Source organism: Nerophis lumbriciformis, linkage group LG02 (genome assembly GCF_033978685.3).
Source record: "Nerophis lumbriciformis linkage group LG02, RoL_Nlum_v2.1, whole genome shotgun sequence".
In the NCBI taxonomy this organism is placed as follows: Eukaryota; Metazoa; Chordata; class Actinopteri; order Syngnathiformes; family Syngnathidae; genus Nerophis; species Nerophis lumbriciformis.
Window position 1 is genome coordinate 17792944 of NC_084549.2, and position 26401 is coordinate 17819344.

At 40.5% G+C, this 26401-nt stretch overlaps 1 protein-coding gene and 1 long non-coding RNA gene across 2 annotated transcripts in view; one reads left to right on the top strand and one right to left on the bottom strand.

Annotated features, from left to right (window-relative positions):
* LOC133596529 (zinc finger matrin-type protein 4) overlaps positions 1-26401 on the top strand; it is a 241779-nt gene that overhangs the window by 141549 nt on the left and 73829 nt on the right. The window contains exon 4 of the mRNA XM_061949414.2: positions 5026-5206. Coding sequence (XP_061805398.1) covers positions 5026-5206 — 181 coding nt within the window. The remainder of the gene's footprint in view (positions 1-5025; positions 5207-26401) is intronic.
* LOC133596628 (uncharacterized) overlaps positions 14801-26401 on the bottom strand; it is a 99942-nt gene continuing 88341 nt past the window's right edge. The window contains exon 4 of the long non-coding RNA XR_009814634.1: positions 14801-14910. This is a non-coding gene — a long non-coding RNA (uncharacterized lncRNA). The remainder of the gene's footprint in view (positions 14911-26401) is intronic.

Consider the following 26401-nt stretch of genomic DNA (forward strand, 5'->3'; position numbering starts at 1 on the left):
GTCGGAGACGCTTTGCTGAACAAACACTTGCTTTACTACAAGCGAGCATCATTATACAGGACTGCAGTACCTGGAGGAGATCAAGTAAAAAAAAAAAATAAGGCGGACCACAGTCTTATATTCCTTCTTTCTCTGTCTATTTAATTCAGGAGAGTACAACCTGACCATGTAAAGAAAAGTTTGTGTGTAAGTGACTGGGAAGACAACAGGTTGATGTTTAAAATAAACATGGAGTCTCTCCTCCAGGATAGAGCTATCACTTTTGCACTCCGAAGTCTGAATGTATTGCCTCTTCTCGTGAAAGAGTTAACCCAGTCCACATACGAATGTCCAACTAAGGCTCCTTAATCTATTACGGGCTCAACCATTATTTACTTAAACCTGGTGGTTCGCTTTCTCCAAGGTGAATACAAACATTCACCATATGTAGAGCATAATATGAGTTAATTAATTCACTTCACCAGCAAAGCGTGGAGCCAAAAAAAACAAACAGTCGTCAAGGGGCGAACAGCAAGGAAGTCATGGAGGACGGAAAAACACTCAAGCGTGGTAACAACCGTAAACATTGCGCAGAGCGAGCATTGACCCAGCAACGAATGCTAGGTGACCAAAGAATATATACAGTCGTGGTCAAAAGTTTACATACACTTCTAAATAACACAATTTCATGGCTGTCTTGAGTTTCCAATCATTTCTACAACTCTTATTTTTTTTGTGATAGAGTGATTGGAGCACATACTTGTTGGTCACAAAAAAAACATTCATGAAGTTTGGTTCTTTTATGAATTTATTATGGGTCTACTGAAAATGTGACCAAATCTGCTGGGTCAAAAGTATACATACAGCAATGTTAATATTTGGTTAAATGTCCCTTGGCAAGTTTCACTGCAATAAGGCGCTTTTGGTAGCCATCCACAAGCTTCTGGTTGAATTTTCGACCACTCCTCTTGACAAAATTGGTGCAGTTCAGCTAAATGTGTTGGTTTTCTGAGATGGACTTGTTTCTTCAGCATTGTCCACACATTTAAGTCAGGACTTTGGAAAAGACATTCTAAAACCTTGATTCTAGCCTAATGTTTACGACTTTTGACGTGTGTTTGGGGTCATTGTCCTGTTGGAACACCCAACTGCGCCCAACTGATGATTTTAGGTTGTCCTGAAGAATTTGGAGGTAATCCTCCTTTTTCATTGTCCCATTTACTCTCTGTAAAGCACCAGTTCCATTGACAGCAAAACAGGCGCACAGCATAATACTACCACCACCATGCTCGACGGTAGGTGTGGTGTTCCTGGGATTAAAGGCCTCACCTTTTCTCCTCCAAACATATTGCTGGGTATTGTGACCAAACAGCTCAATTTTTGTTTCATCTGACCATATAACTTTCCTCCAGAAGGTCTTATCTTTGTCCATGTGATGTCAGAAATTCATAAAAGAACCAAACTTCTTGAATTTTTTTTGTGACCAACAAGTATGTGCTCCAATCACTCCATCACAAAAAATAAGAGTTGTAGAAATGATTGGAAACTCAAGACAGCCATGACATTATGTTCTTTACAAGTGTATGTAAACTTTTGACCACGACTGTAGGCGTGTTTAACTAACGAGACAGGTGGGATTACTAATCATCAACTGAAAACAGGTGAGGACGCTACCCAATAAACCGAGGGCAGGTGCAAACAATGAGTGTCCATGGCAACCTAAAGGAAAGAAAAGAGGGTAGAGAACGGAAACAGACTTCAACATGGGGAAAAAAAGCTACTAGACATAATTCATGACATGACCCGGCCAACATTTACCTTGGGGAAGAGACTTCTACAGTATCTCCTTGCAGCTGCTTCTTCATCAAACACACCTTCAACAGCTTTTCCAAAATTGTAATGGCTAAATGTACGCCGTTTGGATATTTTTTTTTAACATTTATGGCTGGTGTTGGATGTATTCTGCTTAGCTTCAGTATGGTGCAGACTAACAGTGCTACACTTTAAATATTTATTTTCAGCACTGGACTGTTACACTATATTGTCAAAAGTATTTGGCCACCTGCCTTGACTCACATATGAACTTGAAGTGCCATCCCATTCCTAACCCATAGGGTTCAATATGATGTCGGTCCATCTTTTGCAGCTATTACAGCTTTAACTCTTCTGGGAAGGGTGTCCACAAGGTCGCGGGGTGTGTTTATAGGAATTGTCCACCATTCTTCCAAAAGCGCATTGGTGAGGTCACAGCCTGATTTTGGTCGAGAAGGCCTGGCTCTCAGTCTCCGTTCTAATTCATCTCAAAGGTGTTCTATCGGGTTCAGGTCAGGACTCTGTGCAGGCCAGTCAAGTTCATCCACGTCTTTATGGACCTTGCTTTGTACACTGGTGCACATTCATGTTGGAAGAGGAAGGGGCCCGCTCCAAACTGTTCCCACAAGGTTGGGAGCATGGAATTGTCCAAAATGTTTTGGTATCCTGGGGAATTCAAAGTTCCTTTCACTGGAACTAAGGGGCCAACTATCAGTGATACTTTAACATTGATGGTGAGGATGCGTGTAACTCAAATTTTAGCTTTTAACTAGGGATGTCCGGTAATGGCTTTTTTGCCGATATTCCGATATTGTCCAACACTTAATTACTGATACCGATATATACAGTCGTGGAATTAACACATTATTGTGCCTAATTTGGACAACCAGGTATGGTGAATATAATGTCCTTTTTAAAAAAAATAATACAATAAAATAAGATAAATACATTAAAAACATTTTCTTGAATAAAAAAGAAAGTAAAACAATATAAAAACAGTTACATAGAAACTAGTAATTAATGAAAATGAGTAAAATTAACTGTTAAAGGTTAGTACTATTAGTGGACCAGCAGAACGCACAATCATGTGTGCTTACGGACTGTATCCCTTGCGGACTGTATTGATATATATTGATATATAACGTAGGAACCAGAATATTAATAACAGAAAGAAACAACCCTTTTGTGTGAATGAGTGTGAATGGGGGAGGGAGGTTTTTTGGGTTGGTGCACTAATTGTAAGTGTATCTTGTGTTTTTTATGTTGATTTAATTAAAAAAAAAAAAAAAAAAAAAAAAAAAAAAAAAAAACGATACCGATTATTTCCGATATTACATTTTAAAGCATTTATCGGCAGGCCGATATTTTCGGACATCCCTACTTGTAACCTAAAGCATAACAATCACCCGAGAGACACTTCACTTAAAACACTCTCAAGTCAGTGTACCACTCTACTCGGAGGGGGCTCAATGGCAGTTATCCACCACTGCCAACTACAACCACAACAATATTATCTTGTTTCTCTGCAGAGTACGTGAACGTGTACCTCATTCTGTGAGCCAGTGAGTGCAGGTTTTTTTTTCTGAAAAGAGGCAAATTAAGCTATTTTTACTCACCGTCTCTCTACCTAAGATGAAGTGTGTTGTTTACGCCTCCCCGGGTTTATGGAATATTCTTGGATTTTCCTCATCCTGTTCCAGCCTATTCGCCAGATGGGCGAGAACAAAGAGAGGGAACAGCTCGGGAGAAATAATGCTTGGCTTGTTTGTGCGTGTGCATGCGCGAGTGTACTTTTTGTTCGCCAGGCAGTTGGTCTTTTTGTTTGTGTGCCGTCTGTTCTTGTGGGGGAGATATTCCTCATCCTCCTTGTCTTCATCATTTGTAATGATCCAGCAGTGATGAAAAGCCAAATATCATCCCGGAGACTGATCATCTGTCCGTGTGTGTGTGTGTGTGTGTGTGTGTGTGTGTGTTCTTATATTCCCACCCTTCTTGAGACGTCAACAGGGAAAAGTACCTTCCATATGAGGACCGGTGAACAAGTTAGGACCGAAATCAAGGTCCCAAACCATTGCATCTAATAGAGAATGTCTCATTTGCACCCCTGGTGGTGAAATCTATCAAAATTCGGGTGGTCCCAAAAAGGAGGGATTTTTCAAATTGGCTGTGTGTCGGTTTTAAAAGTGCTCCCCGTCTGATCAACATATGAAATAACAAGTGTGTGTAAAAATATGAAGTGCTCCTTCTCCGGCCAATATATATATATATATTTTTACACACAAGTGTGTGTAAAAAATTGAAATGCGCCTCCTCAAAAATATGTATATAGAGACATACTGTAATAATTTCAAGTAAATAATAAAGATTAAAAAACAATTACAAACAAAAAAAAATTCAACAACCAAAAAAAGAACTAAAAGCAGTGTTTTTCTCAAAATGTGTCGACTTTTTTCTTATAAAATTGGGAACAATGTATCATATTCTCTCTGTTTTTGTAATATTGCAGTATTTTCTAATAAAATTATTACTTCTTAATGTAAAATTATTAAAATATAGTAAAATATTACAAAATGGCAACATTTGTCATATACAATTCTGACTTTTATCACAATATTGCCACTTTTTTTGTTGTTCTTGCATTTTTTGAGTAAAACTATGACATTTGTCATAATTCTGCAAAGTAAAATTCTGATTATTATTATTATAACATTACCAAAATTTAAGTTTTCTTATAAAATTGTGACTTTTGTCGAGTAAAATTACGACTCTTTTCATAAAATTGCCAACATTTAAAGCTTTTCTTGTAAAATTGCGACTGTTATTAAGTAAAATTCCAACTTTGATCATAATATTGCACAAATGTTCAGTTTCTTTTGTAAAAGTTTGACTTGGGTTGAGTAAAATGACAACTTTTATTATAAAACTGCCAAAATTCTAAGTTTTCTTGTGAAATTGTGACCTTTTTCTTGTGAAATTCCAACTCATTTTTCACAACAAGCTTTTTTATATGTGCATAGTATGTATATATTATTAATGTTGTAAATACGCATCTTTCTATATCTAGAAAGGGTGGTCCTAAAGAGGTAGGCATTTTTCGGAGGTCTCAAGAAGGTAACATTTACAAGAGTGCATTGTGTGTGTGTGTGTGTGTGTGTGTGTGTGTGTCATGTCCTCACCTGAAATGAACTTCTCACCACATTTGCCTTCCTTGTGTCCCCCACTTGTGTTTTCCAGGACTGTGCGGAGACAGAGGTGGATAAAAACAAGTGCTGTACCTTGTGTAACATGTTCTTCACCTCAGCCATCGTGGCTCAGTCCCACTACCAGGGCAAAACCCACGCCAAGAGAGTCCGCCTGGTGTTGGGCGAGGAGCCAAGCATCCCCACAGCCCTGAACATGCAGCCAACCAACGCAGGTATCTCACATTTGCATAATGATGGGATCTTGTTACAGCATTTTCCGGACTATAGAGCGCACCATATATGTATATATAGTATATAGCGTATATACTTCCATATATTAGACTATAAGCTGCAGAAATTTAAGTTGTGAAATTAGTTATTTACACAGAAATGTTTTGTAAATGCTTATTTACGCATCTTAATTTTTCTGTAACACGGCAGTAAAACGGCTGATCAAACAAAACAGAAGTTATTGTCATGGACCCACTAGCTGCGGAAGCTAGCTCTCCAATCAGCTAAACAGACTCAATAACTCCACGGTAACGTTTTGGTAAATTTACTGAGGAATTTGTGAAACTGAAACAGTACAAAAATAATGCCATTGTAAGTTAGTAATACTAACACGGACACTCGTAAGAGTGTTAGCATATTAGCTAATGCTAACTACGCTAGCTTGATTACATTACGATAGCAAGTGCAAATAGGCATGAAAACACTCCTACAGACTTCACACATGGGAGGATTTACTAAGTATGAATAGTTTTAGTTATATTGTAAAACTTACAAACGTTGCTTGGAGTGTTGAATGAACACTCCATACGAGTAGAAACGCTATGTACGGCTAGATGATGGAACAGCACTTGTACGTTCATCCCAGTCAGCGGACTCGTCCAAAAGATGTCGCCATAGCACAAACAATTACACACATTTTCAGTCTCCTTTGCTTGTGTTTTATGAAAACTATTAACTGTTAACGAAAATTAATTATTAGCTGCACCTTTTTATAAGCCTCAGGGTCAAAGCGTAGGAAAAAAGTAACGGCTTATAGTCTGGAATTTCCGGTATTTTAAAAAATTACACCAAACATAAAAAATTACATTAAAACAATGTTGAGAACTTGTTGAATTATTCGATCATAGATTTTTGGTCATTTTTCCAACCAATATTTTACAACACAAATACAACGTTGAACAACATGCTTTTGACATTTAATCAATGTTGGGTTCTGGCGTTGATTTGACCGTTGAATTTTGGTCATTTTTCCAACTAATATTTTATAACACACATACAACGTTGAAACATGCTTTTTGACATTTAATCAATGTTTGGTTCTGGCGTTGATTTAACCATTGAATTTTGGTCATTCTTCCTACCAACATTTTACAGCACAAATTCAACTTTGAAACAACATGCTTTTTGATATTTTATCAATGTTTGCTTCTGGCATTGATTTAACCATTGAATTTTGGTCATTTTTCCAACCAATATTTTACAACACAAATACAATGTTGAACAACATGCTTTTGACATTTAATCAATGTTGGGTTCTGGCGTTGATTTGACCGTTGAATTTTGGTCATTTTTCCAACCAATATTTTACAACACAAATAAAACGTTGAAACAGCATGCTTTTTGACATTTAATCAATGTTGGGTTCTGGCGTTGATTTGACCGTTGAATTTTGGTCATTTTTCCAACCAATATTTTATAACACAAATACAACGTTGAAACAACATGCTTTTTGATATTTTATCAATGTTTGGTTCTGGCGTTGATTTAACCATTGAATTTTGGTCATTTTTCCAACCAATATTTTACAACACAAATACAACGTTGAAACAACATGCTTTTTGACATTTAATCAATGTTTGGTTCTGGCGTTGATTTAACCATTGAATTTTGGTCATTCTTCCAACCAACGTTTTACAGCACAAATTCAACGTTGAAACAACATGCTTTTTGATATTTTATCAATGTTTGCTTCTGGCATTGATTTAACCAGTGAATTTTGGTCATTTTTCCAACCAATATTTTACAACACAAATACAACGTTGAAACAACATCCTTTTTGACATTTAATCAATGTTGGGTTCTGGCGTTGATTTGACCGTTGAATTTTGGTCATTTTCCCAACCAATATTTTATAACACAAATACAACGTTGAAACATGCTTTTTGACATTTAATCAATGTTGGATTCTGGCGTTGATTTGACCGTTGAATTTTGGTCATTTTTCCAACCATTATTTTACAACACAAATACAACGTTGAAACAACATACTTTTTTACATTTAATCAATGTTGGGTTCTGGCATTAATTTGACCGTTGAATTTTGGTCATTTTTCCAACCAATATTTTACAACACAAATACAACGTTGAAACAACATGCTTTTTGACATTTAATCAATGTTGGGTTCTGGCGTTGATTTGACCGTTGAATTTTTTTCATTTTTCCAACTAATATTTTATAACACATACAACGTTGAAACAACATGCTTTTTGACATTTAATCAATGTTTGGTTCTGGCGTTGATTTAACCATTGAATTTTGGTCATTCTTCCAACCAACATTTTACAGCACAAATTCAACGTTGAAACAACATGCTTTTTGATATTTTATCAATGTTTGCTTCTGGCATTGATTTAACCATTGAATTTTGGTCATTTTTACAACCAATATTTTACAACACAAATACAACGTTGAAACAACATACTTTTTTACATTTAATCAATGTTGGGTTCTGGCATTAATTTGACCGTTGAATTTTGGTCATTTTTTCAACCAATATTTTACAACACAAATACAACCCGCAGCACCTGCAGTGAGGGAAAAAAACCCCTTCCAAACAGGTTGTGTCTGGAGGAGCAGGTTTGGGGGGGAAGTTTTGTCTCACTTAAAGCAGAGGGAGAAAACTTGAATTTAATTTGATGCATGTTTTGTACTAAAGCGGATGCATAGAAATCTGCCAATGTGTCCAAGTTCCTCTATAAAACAGGAACACTCTTGTGGTTTTAGGAGGTTGCTGCAAAAATGTTTGTCTCCCAAGTTTTGAACTGAACATACGAGTAGTAACGCTATGTATGGCTAGAACAGGGGTAGGGAACCTATGGCTCTAGAGCCAGATGTGGCTCTTTTGATGACTGCAACTGGCTCTCAGATAAATCCTAGCTGACATTGCTTAACATGATAAGTGTTGAATAATTCCGCTGGTCATCACAGTGTTAAAAATAACCATGTATCAACCAGACTACAAAGCCATCAGAAAAACCAGGCAGCATTAATGGTAAGAAGTATTTTATTTATTATTGGTTACCTTCAGAATAACAATGTTATTAAAAAGAAAAAGAGACTTATTATACTCTAAAAATGTTGGTCTTACTTAAAAATGTACGCAATTAGTTGTATTCAGAGTTAAAGAATATTATATGGCTCTCACGGAAATACATTTTAAAATATTTGGCTTTCATGGCCCTCTCAGCCAAAAAGGTTCCAGGCCCCTGGGCTAGAAGATGGAACAGCACTTGTACGATCATCGTAGTCAGCGGACTCGTCCAAAAGATGGCGCCATAGGACAAACAATAACACACCTTTTCAGTCTCCTTTGCTTGTGTTTTATGAAAACTATTTGCATTATGGCTGTTGTCAGGTTCAGACACTGATGACATATATTAAACAGACAAAGAAGCAAGGAATACAATTCAATTTAGCTCAATTGAGGAGAAACGTCTGGGCTGTACTCTTATACAGTCTCCCACCATGCTCTGACGAAAGATTGTACGCCTCCTCTTTTATTTGGTCTTTCCCTGATTACCGTATTTTTCGGACTATAAGTCGCAGTTTTTTTCATAGTTTGGCCGGGGGTGCGACTTATACTCAGGACCGACTTATGTGTGAAATTATTAACACATTACCGTAAAATATCAAATAATATTATTTAGCTCATTCACGTAAGAGACTAGACGTATAAGATTTCATGGGATTTAGCGATTAGGAGTGACAGATTGTTTGGTAAACGTATAGCATGTTCTATATGTTATAGTTATTTAAATGACTCTTACCATAATATGTTACGTTAACATACCAGGCACGTTCTCAGTTGGTTATTTATGCGTCATATAACGTACACTTATTCAGCCTGTTGTTCACTATTCTTTATTTATTTTAAATTGCCTATTCTTGGTGTTGGGTTTTATCAAATACATTTCCCCAAAAAATGCGACTTATACTCCAGTGCAACTTATATATGTTTTTTTCCTACTTTATTATGCATTTCGGCTGGTGCAACTTATACCCCGGAGCGACTTATATTCCGAAAAATACGGTACATGGCAACAGCTGTTTCTAAAGGAAGGGGGTCGTAAACAGCCGCTGCCTTTGGTCACAAAACAGTTCAAAGAAAAGGTGCCTAGAGGGGAGTCAGGTCCTGCTTCCTCTCCGCGTTGTAGATCTCGGGTCAAGACAAAATCTTCCTGTGGATTACAATACATCAAAGGAACCGACACCTTCGTGTCGCTTCCCATCCTACACAGTGGAGTTTTACAAGCCTTTTTATTGGTAAGATCAAAGACAGCTTTTGTCCTCTCGCCGGGAACTCATGGCAACACAAAGTTTTGCGATAACTTAGATACAATTATTCTGACAGCTGTTAGCGAAGAATAATCCACTAATTAGCCGCACTGTTTTATAAGCCTCAGGGTTCAAAGCGTAAAAAAAATTACACCAAACATCAAAAAGCACAAAAAAAACCTTCTTGACAGGAGTCTCTCATTTACAACGAATGGAGCAAATTTGAATTTAATGTTTTGTAATAAACTGAATGCATGGAAATACATATTTTAATAATTCAGTTTTGTTTGTGCAAAACTAACATAATTATCATATTAGCCATAAAATTATAAACCTTCCCAACTTAACTACAGGCAGGATTTAAGCACAGTAGCCTTGCCTTTTACGTCAAGGACTATAGTTGTGCGACACAGGGGCCAATAGACTTGTGTGTGTGCGTGCAGTGTTATTAAGGGAAGTAGCTATTGGCTGTCCTAAAAGTCGCTAGATGACATCATCGCCTCATTTACATAATTGATTGCAATGGACGCCGTAGAAGAGAGGAATAATGTGGTGGGAGAGTTAAAAAGTGAGTATTAAAAAATGCCAAGTATGATTAGAAATGCAAAAAAACTTTTCTGTTGATTCTCAGTTTGTTTTCTTTACATTTAAATCAATGTTGGTCTGCAGTGTTAAATGTCGTTGAAATATGATCAAAAGCTTGAAGGGTTGTGACATTCAGGTGCACATTATTAGACTGGATCAATAACACAAATGATGGGATCGGGGGCCGAGTCGCATTTGTGTGGCGTTTTCTTTTGATTTGATTTGTGTTATCTGACTGCAGCCGGATAGTCGAACCTCGGATTCAGGAGGAACAGTGTGGTTTTCGTCCTGGTCGTGGAACTGTGGACCAGCTCTATACTCTCGGCAGGGTCCTGGAGGGTGCATGGGAGTTTGCCCAACCAGTCTACATGTGCTTTGTGGACTTGGAGAAGGCATTCGACCGTGTCCCTCGGGAAGTCCTGTGGGGAGTGCTCAGAGAGTATGGGGTATCGGACTGTCTGATTGTGGCGGTCCGCTCCCTGTATGATCAGTGTCAGAGCTTGGTCCGCATTGCCGGCAGTAAGTCGGACACGTTTCCAGTGAGGGTTGGACTCCGTCAAGGCTGCCCTTTGTCACCGATTCTGTTCATAACTTTTATGGACAGAATTTCTAGGTGCAGTCAAGGCGTTGAGGGGATCCGGTTTGGTGGCTGCAGGATTAGGTCTCTGCTTTTTGCAGATGATGTGGTCCTGATGGCTTCATCTGGCCAGGATCTTCAGCTCTCACTGGATCGGTTCGCAGCTGAGTGTGAAGCAACTGGGATGAGAATCAGCACCTCCAAGTCCGAGTCCATGGTTCTCGCCCAGAAAAGGGTGGAGTGCCATCTCCGGGTTGCGGAGGAGACCCTGCCCCAAGTGGAGGAGTTCAAGTACCTTGGAGTCTTGTTCACGAGTGAGGGAAGAGTGGATCGTGAGATCGACAGGCGGATCGGTGCGGTGACTTCAGTAATGCGGACGTTGTATCGATCCGTTGTGGTGAAGAAGGAGCTGAGCTGGAAGGCAAAGCTCTTAATTTACCGGTCGATCTACGTTCCCATCCTCACCTTTGTTCATGAGCTTTGGGTTATGACCAAAAGGACAAAATCACGGGTACAAGCGGCCGAAATTTGTTTCCTCCGCCGGGTGGCGGGGCTCTCCCTTAGAGATAGGGTGAGAAGCTCTGCCATCCGGGGGGAGCTCAAAGTAAAACCACTGCTCCTCCACATCGAGAGGAGCCAGATGAGGTGGTTCGGGCATCTGGTCAGGATGCCACCCGAACGACTCCCTAGAGAGGTGTTTAGGGCACCTCCGACCGGTAGGAAGACCCAGGACACGTTGGGAAGACTATGTCTCCCGGCTGACCTGGAACGCCTCGGGATCCCCCGGGAAGAGCTGGACGAAGTGGCTGGGGAGAGGGAAGTCTGGGCTTCCCTGCTTAGGCTGCTGCCCCCGCGACCCGACCTCGGATAAGCGGAAGAAGATGGATGGATGGATGACTGCAGCTGGGACTGCTGCGCGGGTCTGCTGTGAACCTGGCCGTCTGTGTTAAGGACATTAATTGCAAAATAATTCACGCTTTCTTGTGTCCAAAACAACTGAAAAAGTCACTAGTCGCTCGTCGTTTTGAAGAAAAAAAGTTGCTAAAAGGAGTCGGAAAGTCGCCAGATTTGGTGAGAAAGTCTCCAAGTTGGCAACGCTGCCCCCACAGATGAATGAATACACCTGTGAATACACCTGAGTGCCAGCGTTTCTAAAATTCTACACCAGGGGTGTCAAAGTCAAGGAATTAATTATCTATGGGCCCCCGGGATGATATTTGATTAGTATTAGAGCTGGCCCACAGGCCACAGCCACCTGCTGCTGTTTTGCACGCACCAAATACTCCATCAGTGTTGGCGCTAGGAATTTTCAAAATGGGGTCCCAGGGACCCCATCAAGTTATAAAAATGGGGTCCCACAGTAAATTTTGGGGGTCCCACCTTTTTATAATCGTTTTGAAAACAAATGATAAATATACGCATACATTCTATATTGTGTTTTGGAAAAAGGTTGTCATAAACGTTAATTAATTCATAAAAAAAATAATATAAAAGAAAAAAATATATTATGCATATGTAAATGTCTTCAGTTATAAACATTCATTCACTTTCTTCTTTCATTCATGGATCTAAACTATTTTTTTCCTTTATTTTTATTTGATTAGTATTAGAGCCAGCCCGCAGGCCACAGCCGCCTGCTGCTGTTTTGCACGCACCAAATACTCCATCAGTGTTGGCGCTAGGAATTTTCAAAATGGGGTCCCAGGTTTCCCATCAAGTCATAAAAATGGGGTCCCACAGTAAATTTTTGGGGTCCCACCTTTTTATAACCGTTTTGAAAACAAATGTTAAATATACGCATACATTCTATATTGTTTTTTGGAAAAAGGTTGTCATAAACGTTAATTAATTCATTAAAAAAATAATATAAAAGAAAAAAATATGTTATGCATATGTAAATGTCTTCAGTTATAAACATTCATTCACTTTCTTCTTTCATTCATGGACCTAAACTATTTTTTTTCTTTATTTTTAATGTACAATTTTACGAATGTGTATTTTCTATTTTTGGCCAAAGTAAGACAAAGAAAACAATCTGAAGTTGTCTTTATTTTTTAGTTTTATTGCCATGATTTTAATAGTTCGGCCCGCGTGTGCACAGATTTTCCTCCACCCGGCCCCTGAGCTAAAATGAGTTTGACACCCTTGTTCTACACCAAATACGAGTTTTTGACTATAAGATATAAAAAGACTGTGAATAAAAAAAAAAATAAACCTCAAAAATGTGTTTAGAAAAATCAAATTAGACTATCAAAATATTTTATGTCACTTTTTAAATGGTAGTCAGTGGGGGCGTAATAGCGTATGTCTTGACACGTAGCGATACATTAATAAACATTCACTATAGGGGTTGTGAAAAAAAAAAAGTGCCCTAGAAAAATGTAACTATGAGCAAGCACCTCAATAGAGGTGTCAAGAGAAAGGGGGCATGAGATGAAATAGTATAAATGGTCTCAAAGTGTTAGTAAAGAACTATCCTCACATATACAGAAGAAAAAAAGGGGTGGGGGGCATGAAAACAATTATTTCCATTGAGGCGACATAATGGGAAATCATTGAGAACCATTACTTCCAACTACAGTATCTTCAGGTAGAATATTGTGTTTTGCAGAAATATTACATGAAATGTTTTCACTTCCACTTTTAAAGTAGTAAACTACCGATAAGTGTTGTATAATTGTAAAATGGGAATTTACATTTTCAAGAATTTACAGGATTCAACTACCGTATTTTCCGGACTATAAGGCGCCCTTAAAATCCTTTTTTTCCCCCTCAAAACTCGACAGTGCGCCTTATAACCCGGTGCGCCTAATGTACGGAATGATTCTGGTTTTGCTCACCAACCTCGAAGCAATTTTATTTGGTACATGGTGTAATGATAAGTGTGACCAGTAGATGGCAGTCAAACATAAGAGATACGTGTAGACTGCACTATGATGGCAATATGACTCAAGTAAACAACACCAACATTTTATATGTTCCGTTGAAAATGTAGAACATTACACACGGCGCTCAAATATCTATCAAAATGTTTTAGTACGACTTTGGTAAGCTATGAAGCCGCACCGCTTGATAGTTTTTGGGCGCATTAAACATTATGATACAAGTATCATTATGGCGTGTGTATTATAAGGTAAGACATATTATTTGGCGTTTTGTTTCACAATATTATGCAAAAGCAACGTTTCTTACCTTCTGGTACCTGCTGATCTGTATTTGGGATCTGCATAAATCCTGAAAGATTGCGCACGTCCGCCTTTGAAGTCCGCGCCGACGCCGTAGTCAATAAGCTTCTTCTTTTTCTCTATCTTCTTGTTATGTGACATTCATCCTCCGCTGTTGCCATTTCTAATATAAAGTAGTGTAAAGTCCTTACTTATATCTGTCAGTAAACTCGCCATGAAAGCGCTAAAACATACCGGTGTAGTGAGTTTACATTATTCAACCAAGGAACTTTAGTTGTTAGAGAGTTCTAGTCGGACGGTTTTTCACGGGACACATTCCGGCTTTGTTGTTTCCGAATGAGGAGATGCTGCTCCGTTATTGATTTAAGTAAAGTCTGAATGTCATTAAAACAGTTAGCTACATCTTTTGACACTTCTTCCACTACACCGCTACAACAAAGATGACGGGGAGAAGACGCTGTCGAAGGTGAGCCACGTAAATAAGACCGCCTATAAAACGGCGCATCCGGACTGTCAGAAAGCGGCTTGAAGATGATCTGTAAAACATAATCCATGCAACATTTTGACCAAAGAACCACCATTACATGCTATGTAGACCACAAGGAAGTGTTTTACATTTAGAAAAAAAATAAAAAATAATACGACTCCTTTAATGCGCCTTTTATATGAAAAAAGATCAAAAATAGACCATTCATCGGCAGTGCGCCCTATGGTCCGAAAAATACGGTACGTGTAGTATTGGTAACTACGGTAAAGCTTTTAACTACATCCTAGAAACGTATGTCTGCTTATGACGAGAAAGTAATGGTTGTGTGCGACAACGTTTGTAAAGGGAAAATACAGTAAATACAACTCTGGAAGTTGCGTCCTCACAGTCCCACTGTCAGACACGGCACAGGAGCCAAGCGTGCAGGTTTGAACAAGGTTTTAATAATAATGTTTCAACAAAAGTTTTCTCTCCAGTAGAACGTGACTCTTCAGTCACGTCCGTATCCTCTCTCCTCTCCTGCTCCCGGCCGCTTACTGTTAAAGACAACAGATGATTAGATTAACACGTACCACCTGTGAAATCTAATCACCTGCCAGCTGTGTCTCGCCGTCAGTACTGCCACGCCCCCGTCTGATGGTGCTCTGTCCTCAGCACCATGGACAGAGGCGGTGACTTTTGCTCCTGCAGGCAGCGCTGGCCTTATCTCCCTCCACAACAACTATGTCACCAACCTAATACAAACGGTTTCAACTTCCTCGGTGTGCTGAAATGTCCTGAACCTTCCCCCGTTTGCATCAATACTACTTATAGAAACTTAATTTTGTGAGTCTGAAGAGTTGCCACGGCCGCAGTCCAGGGTCCTGATGATGTATCTAATATTTAATTGCTCTGACAACGATCCAGTTGCAGCAGATAGATACTTCTATTGGGTTTCACTTGGGGCTGTTGCGCCGAAACGATTGCTTTCCTTAAAGACAACAGTGATGCACACTGTACATACATACACACACACACACACGTGCACACACACTGGAGCTGTTTTTTTTTACAACTATTTAATAAAGTCAAAATGTATTTCTTGCTTACGTGGAAAAACAAAGAGGCCCGAGGCCCAAGTGGGAGAACTTGGAAGGTGACGTGTAAATTAAGACCAATTAATGTTTGTTTTTTTTAATTAGGTTGTCATTTTTTAATTTTCTCTTCTTCTTTTTTGTTTACCCTGCAGCACCGCTGAGTTGTCCCCAGGGAGGCTTTACATAATGGGACTTTAATTGGACTTATTGTCAAAAATTCATAGGGCTATAAACTTGCACTGAAGGAGCATCCTAATCACACCATCAGAGTGACTTTGGTTTTATTCTTAACTTTGGCCTACTTTGGAGTTGTGTCACTTGTGTGCGGACGTCAACTGTCCTCAGGCGGAAAGACCTGTCTGAGGAAACCTGAGGAACATTTCGGCAAATCCAAAGTGGCCTTCATGATCAGGCTGACACGCACAACCAATCTGCCTGGCTAGAGACACACATATTCAGTTTAGAACAAGGGTCTCAAAATTGTTTTTATTGAGGGCCACTTCGCAATTATGGCTGCCCTCAGAGGGCCACGTTAAATCATACTTGCCAACCCTCCTGATTTTCCCGGGAAACTCCCGAATTCCAGTGCCCCTCCCGAAAATCTCCCGGGGCAACCATTCTCCCGAATTTCTGCCGATTTCCACCCGGACAACAATATTGGGGGCGTGCCTTAAAGGCACTGCCTTTAGCGTCCTCTCTCACCTGAAAAGGAGACTATTATATATGTCTCCGTTATCCATTGGCTTATCTATAACCCATAAAGTAGGCAGGCACGGAGCTATTTCTCAGCGTGTGTTTATTCCACAACATCCGGATTCCCATCATGCATTGCTTCAAAACTACGGCAAGTAGTAATGTCCAAAAACATAACAGAGACGAAGCAGAAGAACGAAGAAGAGACATGGCGACGACGAGTAAGAAGAAGTACTTTTGCAAGTTCCAAAGTGATTGGAAAAAAATAATTTCAGTTCATCCAGGACAGCTCGAAGGGGAAGGGGTATGCTGCCTGCAAATTTTGTAGATCAGACTTCTCCATTGAACACAGTGTCCGAACGGATATACTCATTCATGAACGGATTATTTATATATATATATATATATATATATATATATATATATATATATATATATATATATATATATATATAAGAAATACTTGAAAATATATACACCCCCCACCCCATCTCCCGAATTCGGAGGTCTCAAAGTTGGCAAGTATGCATTAAATGATGTGACGGACCATATTGAATGGCATGGCGAGCCACGTTAATGAGGTGACGGACAACATTAAATGATGTGGGAGACCACGTTGAATGACATGGCAGGCTACTTTAAAGGCCTACTGAAACCCACTACTACCGACCACGCTGTCTGATAGTTTATATATCAATGATGAAATCTTAACATTGCAACACATGCCAATACGGCCGGGTTAGCTTAGTGCAATTTTAAATTTCGCGCAGAATATCCTGCTGAAAACGTCTCGGTATGATGACGTCAGCGCGTGACGTCACGGATTGTAGAGGACATTTTGGGACAGCATGGTGGCCAGCTATTAAGTCGTCTGTTTTCATCGCAAAATTCCACAGTATTCTGGACATCTGTGTTGGTGAATCTTTTGCAATTTGTTTAATGAACAATGGAGACAGCAAAGAAGAAAGCTGTAGGTGGGAAGCGGTGTATTGCGGCAGGTGTTGTGCCGGATAACGCACCCCCGCCGTAGAATGCACCCCTTGACTGGTGTGCCGGATAACACAGCCGGTGTTTCATTGTTTACATTCCCGGAAGATGACAGTCAAGCTTTACCATTGGCCTGTGGAGAACTGGGACAACAGAGACTCTTACCAGGAGGACTTTGAGCTGGATGCGCAGACGCGGTACCGTGAGTACGCATGCAGCTGCGGCTTCCAAACAATTGATCGCTTGCCCGCACGTGCGTGCCGTTATGTGCATGTCACGTACGTAACTTTGGGGACTTTGGGGAAATATATGTGCTGTATGAACTTTGGGGAGGTGAACGGTACTTTGGGCTGTGGGATTGAGTGTGTTGTGCAGGTGTTTGAGTTGTATTGGCGGGTTATATGGACGGGAGGGGGGAGGTGTTTGTTATGCGGGATTAATTTGTGGCATATTAAATATAAGCCTGGTTGTGTTGTGGCTAATAGAGTATATATATGTCTTGTGTTTATTTACTGTTTTAGTCATTCCCAGCTGAATATCAGGTCCCACCCGCCTCTCACAGCATCTTCCCTATCTGAATCGCTCCCACTGCCCTCTAGTCCTTCACTCTCACTTTCCTCATCCACAAATCTTTCATCCTCGCTCAAATTAATGGGGAAATGGTCGCTTTCTCGGTCCGAATCGCTCTCGCTGCTGGTGGCCATGATTGTAAACAATGTGCACATGTGAGGAGCTCCACAACCTGTGACGTCACGCGCATATTGTCTGCTACTTCCGGTACAGGCAAGGCTTTTTTATCAGTGACCAAAAGTTGCGAACTTTATCGTCGATGTTCTCTACTAAATCCTTTCAGCAAAAATATGGCAATATCGCGAAATGATCAAGTATGACACATAGAATGGACCTGCTATCCCCGTTTAAATAAGAAAATCGCATTTCAGTAGGCCTTTAAATGACATGGTAAGCTACATTACAGTAAATGATGTGGCGGTCCACTTTAAATGATGTGGCAGACCACATTGAATGACGTGACGAGCCACGTTAATGAGGTGACGGACAACATTAAAATGATGTGGGAGACCACGTAGAATGACATGGCATTTGCAAAAACAAAATACGTTTCTCAGTTCAAACATTACCGTATTTTTCGGATTATAAATCGCAGTTTTTTTCATAGTTCAGTTTATACTCTGGAGCGATTTATGTGTGAAATTATTAACACATTACCGTAAAATATCAAATAATATTATTTATCTCATTCACGTAAGCGACTAGGCGTATATCAGCAATCGTCACACACACACACGTCAACCAAAAAAAATTTGGCGGGGGCTGGTCATGGCAGAAGTGCATTGTGTAAAAAAAGATGCTACCTGCTACTACTTCCGTACCTATGAAAATTGATCATTTCAACTTTGGCGGTAACTTATAAAAACTGAGAAGGGCTGAACAAAAATGACACCGAAAAAGAAATCATATACTGTAGGTCGGTGATTTTCAACCACTGTGCCGCGGCACACTAGTGTGCCGTGAGATATTGTCTGGTGTGCCATGGGAAATTATGCAACTTCACCTAATTGGTCCAAAAAATATTTTTTGCAAATCAATAGTCATAATAATGTGCCGTTGTCTAGTGCCTGTGCGGAACTTGGCAGGGTAATCTTGTAATACTCCATACCAGTAGGTGGCAGCAGGTAGTTCATTGCTTTGTAGGAGTCGGAACGCGTCGAGGATGGTTTGTCGTGATCCCAATATGCAGAGCACAGCGGGAGACAGTGTGCAGGTAAAAAGATATGTAACGCTTAAACCAAAAAATAACAAGGCAAGTCCCTCTAGGAAAAGGCACTGGAGCATAGGAATGGCTATGTAAAACAAAAGTAAAACTGAACTGGCTACAAAGTCAACAAACACAGAATGCTGGACGACAGCAAAAACTTACAGCGTGTGGAGCAAAGAGGACGTCCACAAAGCACATCCCGTACATGACATGACAATCAACAATGTCCCCACATAGAAGGATATTGTACGCACAACTTAAAGAGTCTTGATTGCGAAAACAAAGCAGGTGCGGGCAATAGCACTCAAAGGAAGGCGTGAAGCTGCTACAGGAGAACACCAACAAAACAGGAAGGGTCACCAAAATAACAGCGCAAGACAAGAACTAAAGTTTGGAGTAAGCGAGAACCTTGTAAGGGACTGGCGAAAAGCGGAGGCTACTCTTACTGAAATGAAGAAAACTAGTTGTTTAAAAGCAACGCCGAGGAAGAAGATTTCATCGGATTTAGCGATTAGCAGTGACAGATTGTTTGGTAAACGAATAGCTGTCACGGCGGGGTTGCAGCTTACTGCGAGGTTTGTTCCCCCGGGATGCAAACGGACTACTCCGGACAAGGCGTGCATGTAAAAACATGATTTAATTATCCAAAATTATCCAACTTACAAAACAAAGGCAAGCGTGCCTATCGCACGCAGAAGCTAAGTCAAAAACTTAGGTCAGGAAACATGGAACTATAGACATGAAGCCTCATGAAACTGTGGCATGAAATTTAAACAAGACTTACGTGGCAAGGCATGAGGCAAACACTTAGCATAAACTATGGCATGGAACAAACAAGACTTACTAGTAGGTTGCGTGACAATAGCATGACGCAAACAATGACGCCAGACTGAGCGTGGCGAGCAAGGTGACTAAATATCTCTCTGATTAGTGGTTGACAGCAGCTGAGCGTGGGACCACTAACCAGAGGCAGGTGAACCCAATTAATCCCCATGGTGACCAAAATAAACCCAGGAGTGCACAAACAGGAACTAAAGGAGTCCAAAATTAACAGAACATAACAAAAACAAGGTCCGGACCACGGATCATGACAATATCATGTTCTATATGTTTTAGTTATTTGAATGACTCTTACCATAATATGTTACGTTAACATACCAGGCACATTCTCAGTTGGTTATTTATGTGTCATATAACGTACACTTATTCAGCCTGTTGTTCACTATTCTTTATTTATTTTAAATTGCCTTTCAAATGTCTATTCTTGGTGTTGGATTTTATCAAATACATTTCCACCAAAAATGCGACTTATACTCTAATGCGACTTATATATGTTTTTTTCCTTCTTTATTATGCATTTTCGGCCGGTGCGATTTATACTCCGGAGCGATTTATAATCCGAAAAATACGGTAAATGTCTTGTCTTTGCAGTCTATTCAACTGAATATAAGTTGAAAAGGATTTGCAAATCATTGTATTCTGTTTTCATTTACGAATTACACAACGTGCCAACTTCACTGGTTTTGGATTTTGTACAATAATTATAGAAAAAAGCAACCTGTAACCTGTTTGAAATGGTTTTATTATAAATGATATATTGTGATATGCTGTATATCCTTATCATAATAATGCCAAATGTTCCTGTCTGTTAATGCCATATTGACATTTAGGGTTAAAGGCCTACTGAAACCTACTACTACCGACCACGCAGTCTGATAGTTTATATATCAATGATGAAATCTTAACATTGCAACACATGCCAATACGGCCGGGTTAACTTTTAAAGTGCAATTTTAAATTTCCTGCGAAACTTCCGGTTGAAAACGTCTAGGTATGATGACGTATGCGCGTGACGTCGATGGTTGAAACGGAAGTATTGGGACGCCATTGTATCCAATACAAAAAGCTCAGTTTTCATCGCAAAATTCCACAGTATTCTGGACATCTGTGTTGGTGAATCTTTTGCAATTTGTTTAATGAACAATGGAGACTGCAAAGAAGAAAGCTGTAGATGCGATCGGTGTATTAGCGTCTGGCTACAGCAACACAACCAGGAGGACTTTGACTTGGATAGCAGACGCGCTATCCGACGCTAGCCGCCGACCGCATCGATGATCGGGTGAAGTCCTTCGTCGCTCCGTCGATCGCTGGAACGCAGGTGAGCTTCGGTGTTGATGAGCAGATGAGGGTTGGCGTAGGTGGAGAGCTAATGTTTTTTATCATAGCTCTGTCGAGGTCCGTAGCTAAGTTCGATTCAATGGTGTCGTTAGCAACAGCATTGTTAAGCTTCGCCAGGCTGGAAAGCATTAACCGAGTAGTTACAGGTCCATGGTTTAATAGTATTGTTGATTTTCTGTCTATCCTTCCAGTCAGGGGTTTATTTCTTTTGTTTCTATCTGCAGTTAAGCCCGATGCTATCACGTTAGCTCCGTAGCTAAAGTGCTTTACCGATGTATTGTCGTGGAGATAAAAGTCACTGTGAATGTTCATTTCACGTTCTCGACTCTCATTTTCAAGAGGATATAGTATCCGAGGTGGTTTACAAATCCGTGATCCACAATAGAAAAAGGAGAGAGTGTGGAATCCAATGAGCCCTTGTACCTAAGTTACGGTCAGAGCGAAAAAAGATACGCCCTGCACTGCACTCTAATACTTCACTCTCACGTTCCTCATCCACGAATCTTTCATCCTGGCTCAAATTAATGGGGTAATCGTCGCTTTCTCGGTCCCAATCGCTCTCGCTGCTGGTGTAAACAATGGGGAAATGTGAGGAGACTTTCAACTTGTGACGTCACGCTACTTCCGGTACAGGCAAGGCTTTTTTTTATCAGCAACCAAAAGTTGCAAACTTTATCGTCGTTGTTCTATACTAAATCCTTTCAGCAAAAATATGGCAATATCGCGAAATGATCAAGTATGACATAGAATGGATCTGCTATCCCCGGTTAAATAAAAAAATGTCATTTCAGTAGGCCTTTAAACCAGCATGTTAACTAGTATTTAGTGTATCCTTGTTCTACTAATGTAAACACAGGATTATTGGATCCAATCAATTGAAGGTACTTAAATCTGAATTAGGAATTAGGGTCTGCAGTGTAAATTACCCCTAAAATAACAGACAAGAGACACACTGGAAGTGGACCTGCTTGCCATTTCTCTTCTCCCCCAGCTTCTACTGTAGCTTTGATGCTCCCTGTGCCCTACTCCGTGAAAAACACTTACTTCTGCTCCAGTGTGCAGAGATCACAGTCACGAGAAAAGACAGGGTGGGAAAACACGAAAAGGAGGGGGGGATACATCCAAGAATCTCTACATTTTGCTACAGAGCACATGCTGCGACAAAGATCTATCTCACACACACACACACAGACACACACTTGCAAACGCACGAACACAGTTTTCAGTGTGTGACGAATATCAGGAAAATGCAAAACCAGTAAAAGGGCAGTGGGATTTTGTATTTAATTGAGATTTGTGGTGCGCCAAAGAGAGGTGAAAGTAACATGATTAGATGTGGTTAGAGGAATGCGCAGCCAAAAATACAGGAATGATCAGCTTGCAGGGTTTCTATTAACACCAATTCAAATTGAAGAACGTACAAAGGCGCTCAGTAGAGCCCAGACCTCCATAAAATTGAATAATCCTGGTCATAAAAGAGTCCTTTATTCTCACCAAAATGTATTAATATTGAAGTCTCATTTCCTACAAGTAGTGTAGCTCCACAACGTTACAGTTCTTGGGGTTGCAGGAGATGGTGTGACTGGACTACAAGTGAATGGTCAATTTGTTAATTAACATTTGCATTTGGATGGGCACCAACATTTTGATTTTTGTGATTGAGTTTTTGCATAATAACTAATAAACACACAAACGACCTTGTAGACTTATCCAGAGCACATAGCTTTATGTGGATTATATACGTGTTTACATAAACACACTATGTTACCAAAGGTATTTGGCCACCTGCCTTGAGTCACATATGAACTTGAAGTGCCATCCCATTCCTAACCCATAGGGTTCAATATGATGTCGGTCCACCTTTTGCAGCTATTACAGCTTCAACTCTTCTGGGAAGGCTGTCCACAAGGTTGCGGAGTGTGTTTATAGGAATTGTCCACCATTATTCCAAAAGCGCATTGGTGAGGTCACACACTGATGTTGGTGGAGAAGGCCTTGCTCTCAGTCTCCGTCGCTGACTAGTAGGCCAAACGTTTTCTAAGACAAACCAAATAGTCCAGTTGTGATTGATTGACATACTTGCCAACCTTGAGACCTCCGATTTCGGGGTGTTGGGGGTGTGGTCAGGGGGTGGGGCGGGAGGCGTGGTTGGGGGCGTGGTTAAGAGGGGAGGAGTATATTTACAGCTAGAATTCACCAAGTCAAGTATTTCATATATATATATATATATATATATATATATACATATATATATATATATATATATATATATATATATACACACATATATAAGAAATACTTGACTTTCAGTGAATTCTAGCTATCCATCCATCCATTTCCTACCACTTGAATTCTAGCTATATATATATTTATTTTATTATATATATATATATATATATATATATATATATATAAAATAAATACTTGAATTTCAGTGTTCATTTATGTACACATATACACACACATAACACTCATCTACTCATTGTTGAGTTAAGGGTTGAATTGTCCATCCTTGTTCTATTCTCTGTCACTATTTTTCTAACCATGCTGAACACCCTCTCTGATGATGCATTGCTGTGTGGCACGCACAAAAGTGCTTTCATCAAATGCACTAGGGTCTGGAATCTTCCATCTCTCCCTAGCATGGCCCAAAACCGGTCAATCTTTTCTTCCTGAGGAAGATCTTCACTGCCAAGCACTTGGTAGTCCACTATTTCTTCCCGGAGGCTATCCAGGTCCAATCGCAGCTGCGGCTTGGAACTTACAAGCGTATTTCTTCATCTTACTTGTCGTCGGCGTCGCCACGAATGTATCTTCCTCGTTCTTCTGCTTCGTCTCCTTGTTGTGTGCACAGTTGTGCACAAAAAGCCGTAGATGTTATTGTCACATATGCATGTACAGTAGATGGCAGTATTGTCCTGTTTAAGAGTGTCACAACATTGTTGTTTACGGCAGACAAACTGCTTTACGGTAGACAAAAACGTGACTGCTGTTGTTGTGTGTTGTTACCGTGCTGGGAGGACGTTAATGAAACTGCTTAACAATAAACCCACATAAGAAACTAAGAACTCGCCCTCGATCATTCTACAGTTATAACGTCATTGGGCAGGCACGCTGTTTATATTGTGGGAAAGCGGACGTGAAAACAGGCTGTCCTCACTCAGGTGCGCATGGAGCTGGAGGGGGAATTTCGGGAAATTTTCGGGAGGAAATTTTTCCCGGGAGGTTTTCGGGAGAGGCGCTGAATTTCAGGAGTCTCCCGGAAAATCCGGGAGGGTTGGCAAGTATGTTGATTGAATGCCCTGAGATTACAATGACCTGGATGAATGAGAACATCCTTCAATAGGTGTACCCCAACATAACTGATGAAATATTTAATACTCGCTACAGTCACAGTTGGTCGACATACACCACCTAATTTGTAATCAGTGAGTGTGAAAGAGGTGGTATGACTCATGTGTGACTCTTGTTTTTGTTTGCCTTTCAAACGTGAGAATGCGTGATATTGGGGCGACATAACTGGAGGGATATTGTCACATCGTAGAAGCCAGATCGGCACATTTGGACACGCCATCTGGCATTATAGGCTTTCATCGCACACTTTGGCTGTGGACCTAACACCCCCTCCCCACACTTGCGCTTTCTGTGTCCAAATATGTAGTCAACCTTACACACATAGCCAAGACTATTCTGGTTTCCGTGTACACACACACACACAAACACGCGCACGGCCAAATCCTTGCTATGAGCCAGAGTGGATATGTCATCGCCTGGTGGCTATTAATGGACAATCGCCATGGTAACCAGTGTCATGTCATGAGCAGCGGGTCACCTGGGGGGTCTATCTTCATCCCTTCACACAAGGGAGGCATGAAAGAAGCAGAAGGAAATGGGAGAAGAAGGTAAAATACTAAAATATGGAACGAAAAAAGGTCCCGAAGTGCAAGTTCAAGAGTGGAAAAAGGCAGCTTCTTGAAGGTTGTTCTCTGGAGGGCCAACAACCTTCTGATGACCCTCATCTGTGTTTCACACATGTGGCCTAGTGCGATCGATTGCTCCCCGCTCTCAGACTCATCCCGCTGCTTTTAGATGAGTCTATGTGGGTTAGCATGCCGAAGGAACAACAACTGAGTGCGTCTGAATGGATGAACCTCGCCATGCATTTATGCGCAGTGGATCGTTGCGATGAAAGTGGTTCGAAATCTGACCTAAAATGTCAAGAAACATGTGAACAAGAACCCAGACCTCAAACAAAAATTGGCAGACAAGAAGCATTTCAGCAGCAGATTGTTTCCCATACATTCCAGGCAGTATCTTTTGAAGGTAAACCATTGTAATAAGTCATTATTAAGGTAATTGTGGTTCATCGAGTACAGCCAGCCTGTCAGCCTGAGAGTCAGAGGATCTCGGGTTCGAATCTACGCTTACGGTATCAATTAGGGTCTCTGAGTCGTTTATAGCAGTGTTTTTCAACCTTTTCTGAGCCAAGGCACATTTTTTCATTGAAAAAATCCCGAGGCACACCACCAGCAGAAAACATTAAAAAAAATTAACTCAGCAGCCGATATTGACAGTAAAAAATGGTTCTCTCAATTGTTGGATATGAATTCAAACCATAACCAACCATGCATCACTATAGCTCTTGTCTCAAAGTAGGTGTACTGTCACGACCTGTCACATCACGCCGTGACTTTTTTTTTAGTTTTTTGGTGTTTTCCTGTGTGTAGTGTTTTAGTTCTTGTCTTGCGCTTCTATTTTGGTGGCGATTGTCGTGGCATGCACGGATGTACTTTGTGGACGCCGTCTGCTCCACACGCTGTAAGTCTTTGCTGTCGTCCAGCATTCTGTTTGTGTTTACTTTGCAGCCAGTTCAGTTTTAGCTTCGTTTTGCACAGCCACCCCTAAGCTTCAATGCCTTTTCTTAGTGGCACTCGCCTTTAGTTTATTTTTGGTTTAAGCGTTAGATACCTTTTGACTTGCAAACCATCGTCATCGTTCCCGACATCAACAAAGCAATTAGCTACCTGCTGCCACCTACTGATATGGAAGAAAATTAAATGGACAGCATATGGCACTCCAGCCTGCCCATTTCACTCAAGCTAGACCTCCTCATGTCTACCATCGAACCCATCCTCATCTACGGCTCCGAGACCTAGACCCTCAATGCGCGCCTTCACAAACGCCTTGACGGTTTCTATACCAACCTGCTTCGAAGGGTTCAAAGCTTGTCGTGGCAGTCCCATCCCACCTTGGACCAAATATACGGCAACCGACATTGAGCAAGCACCTGTCTGAGCCAACGTCGCGCACAGTTTG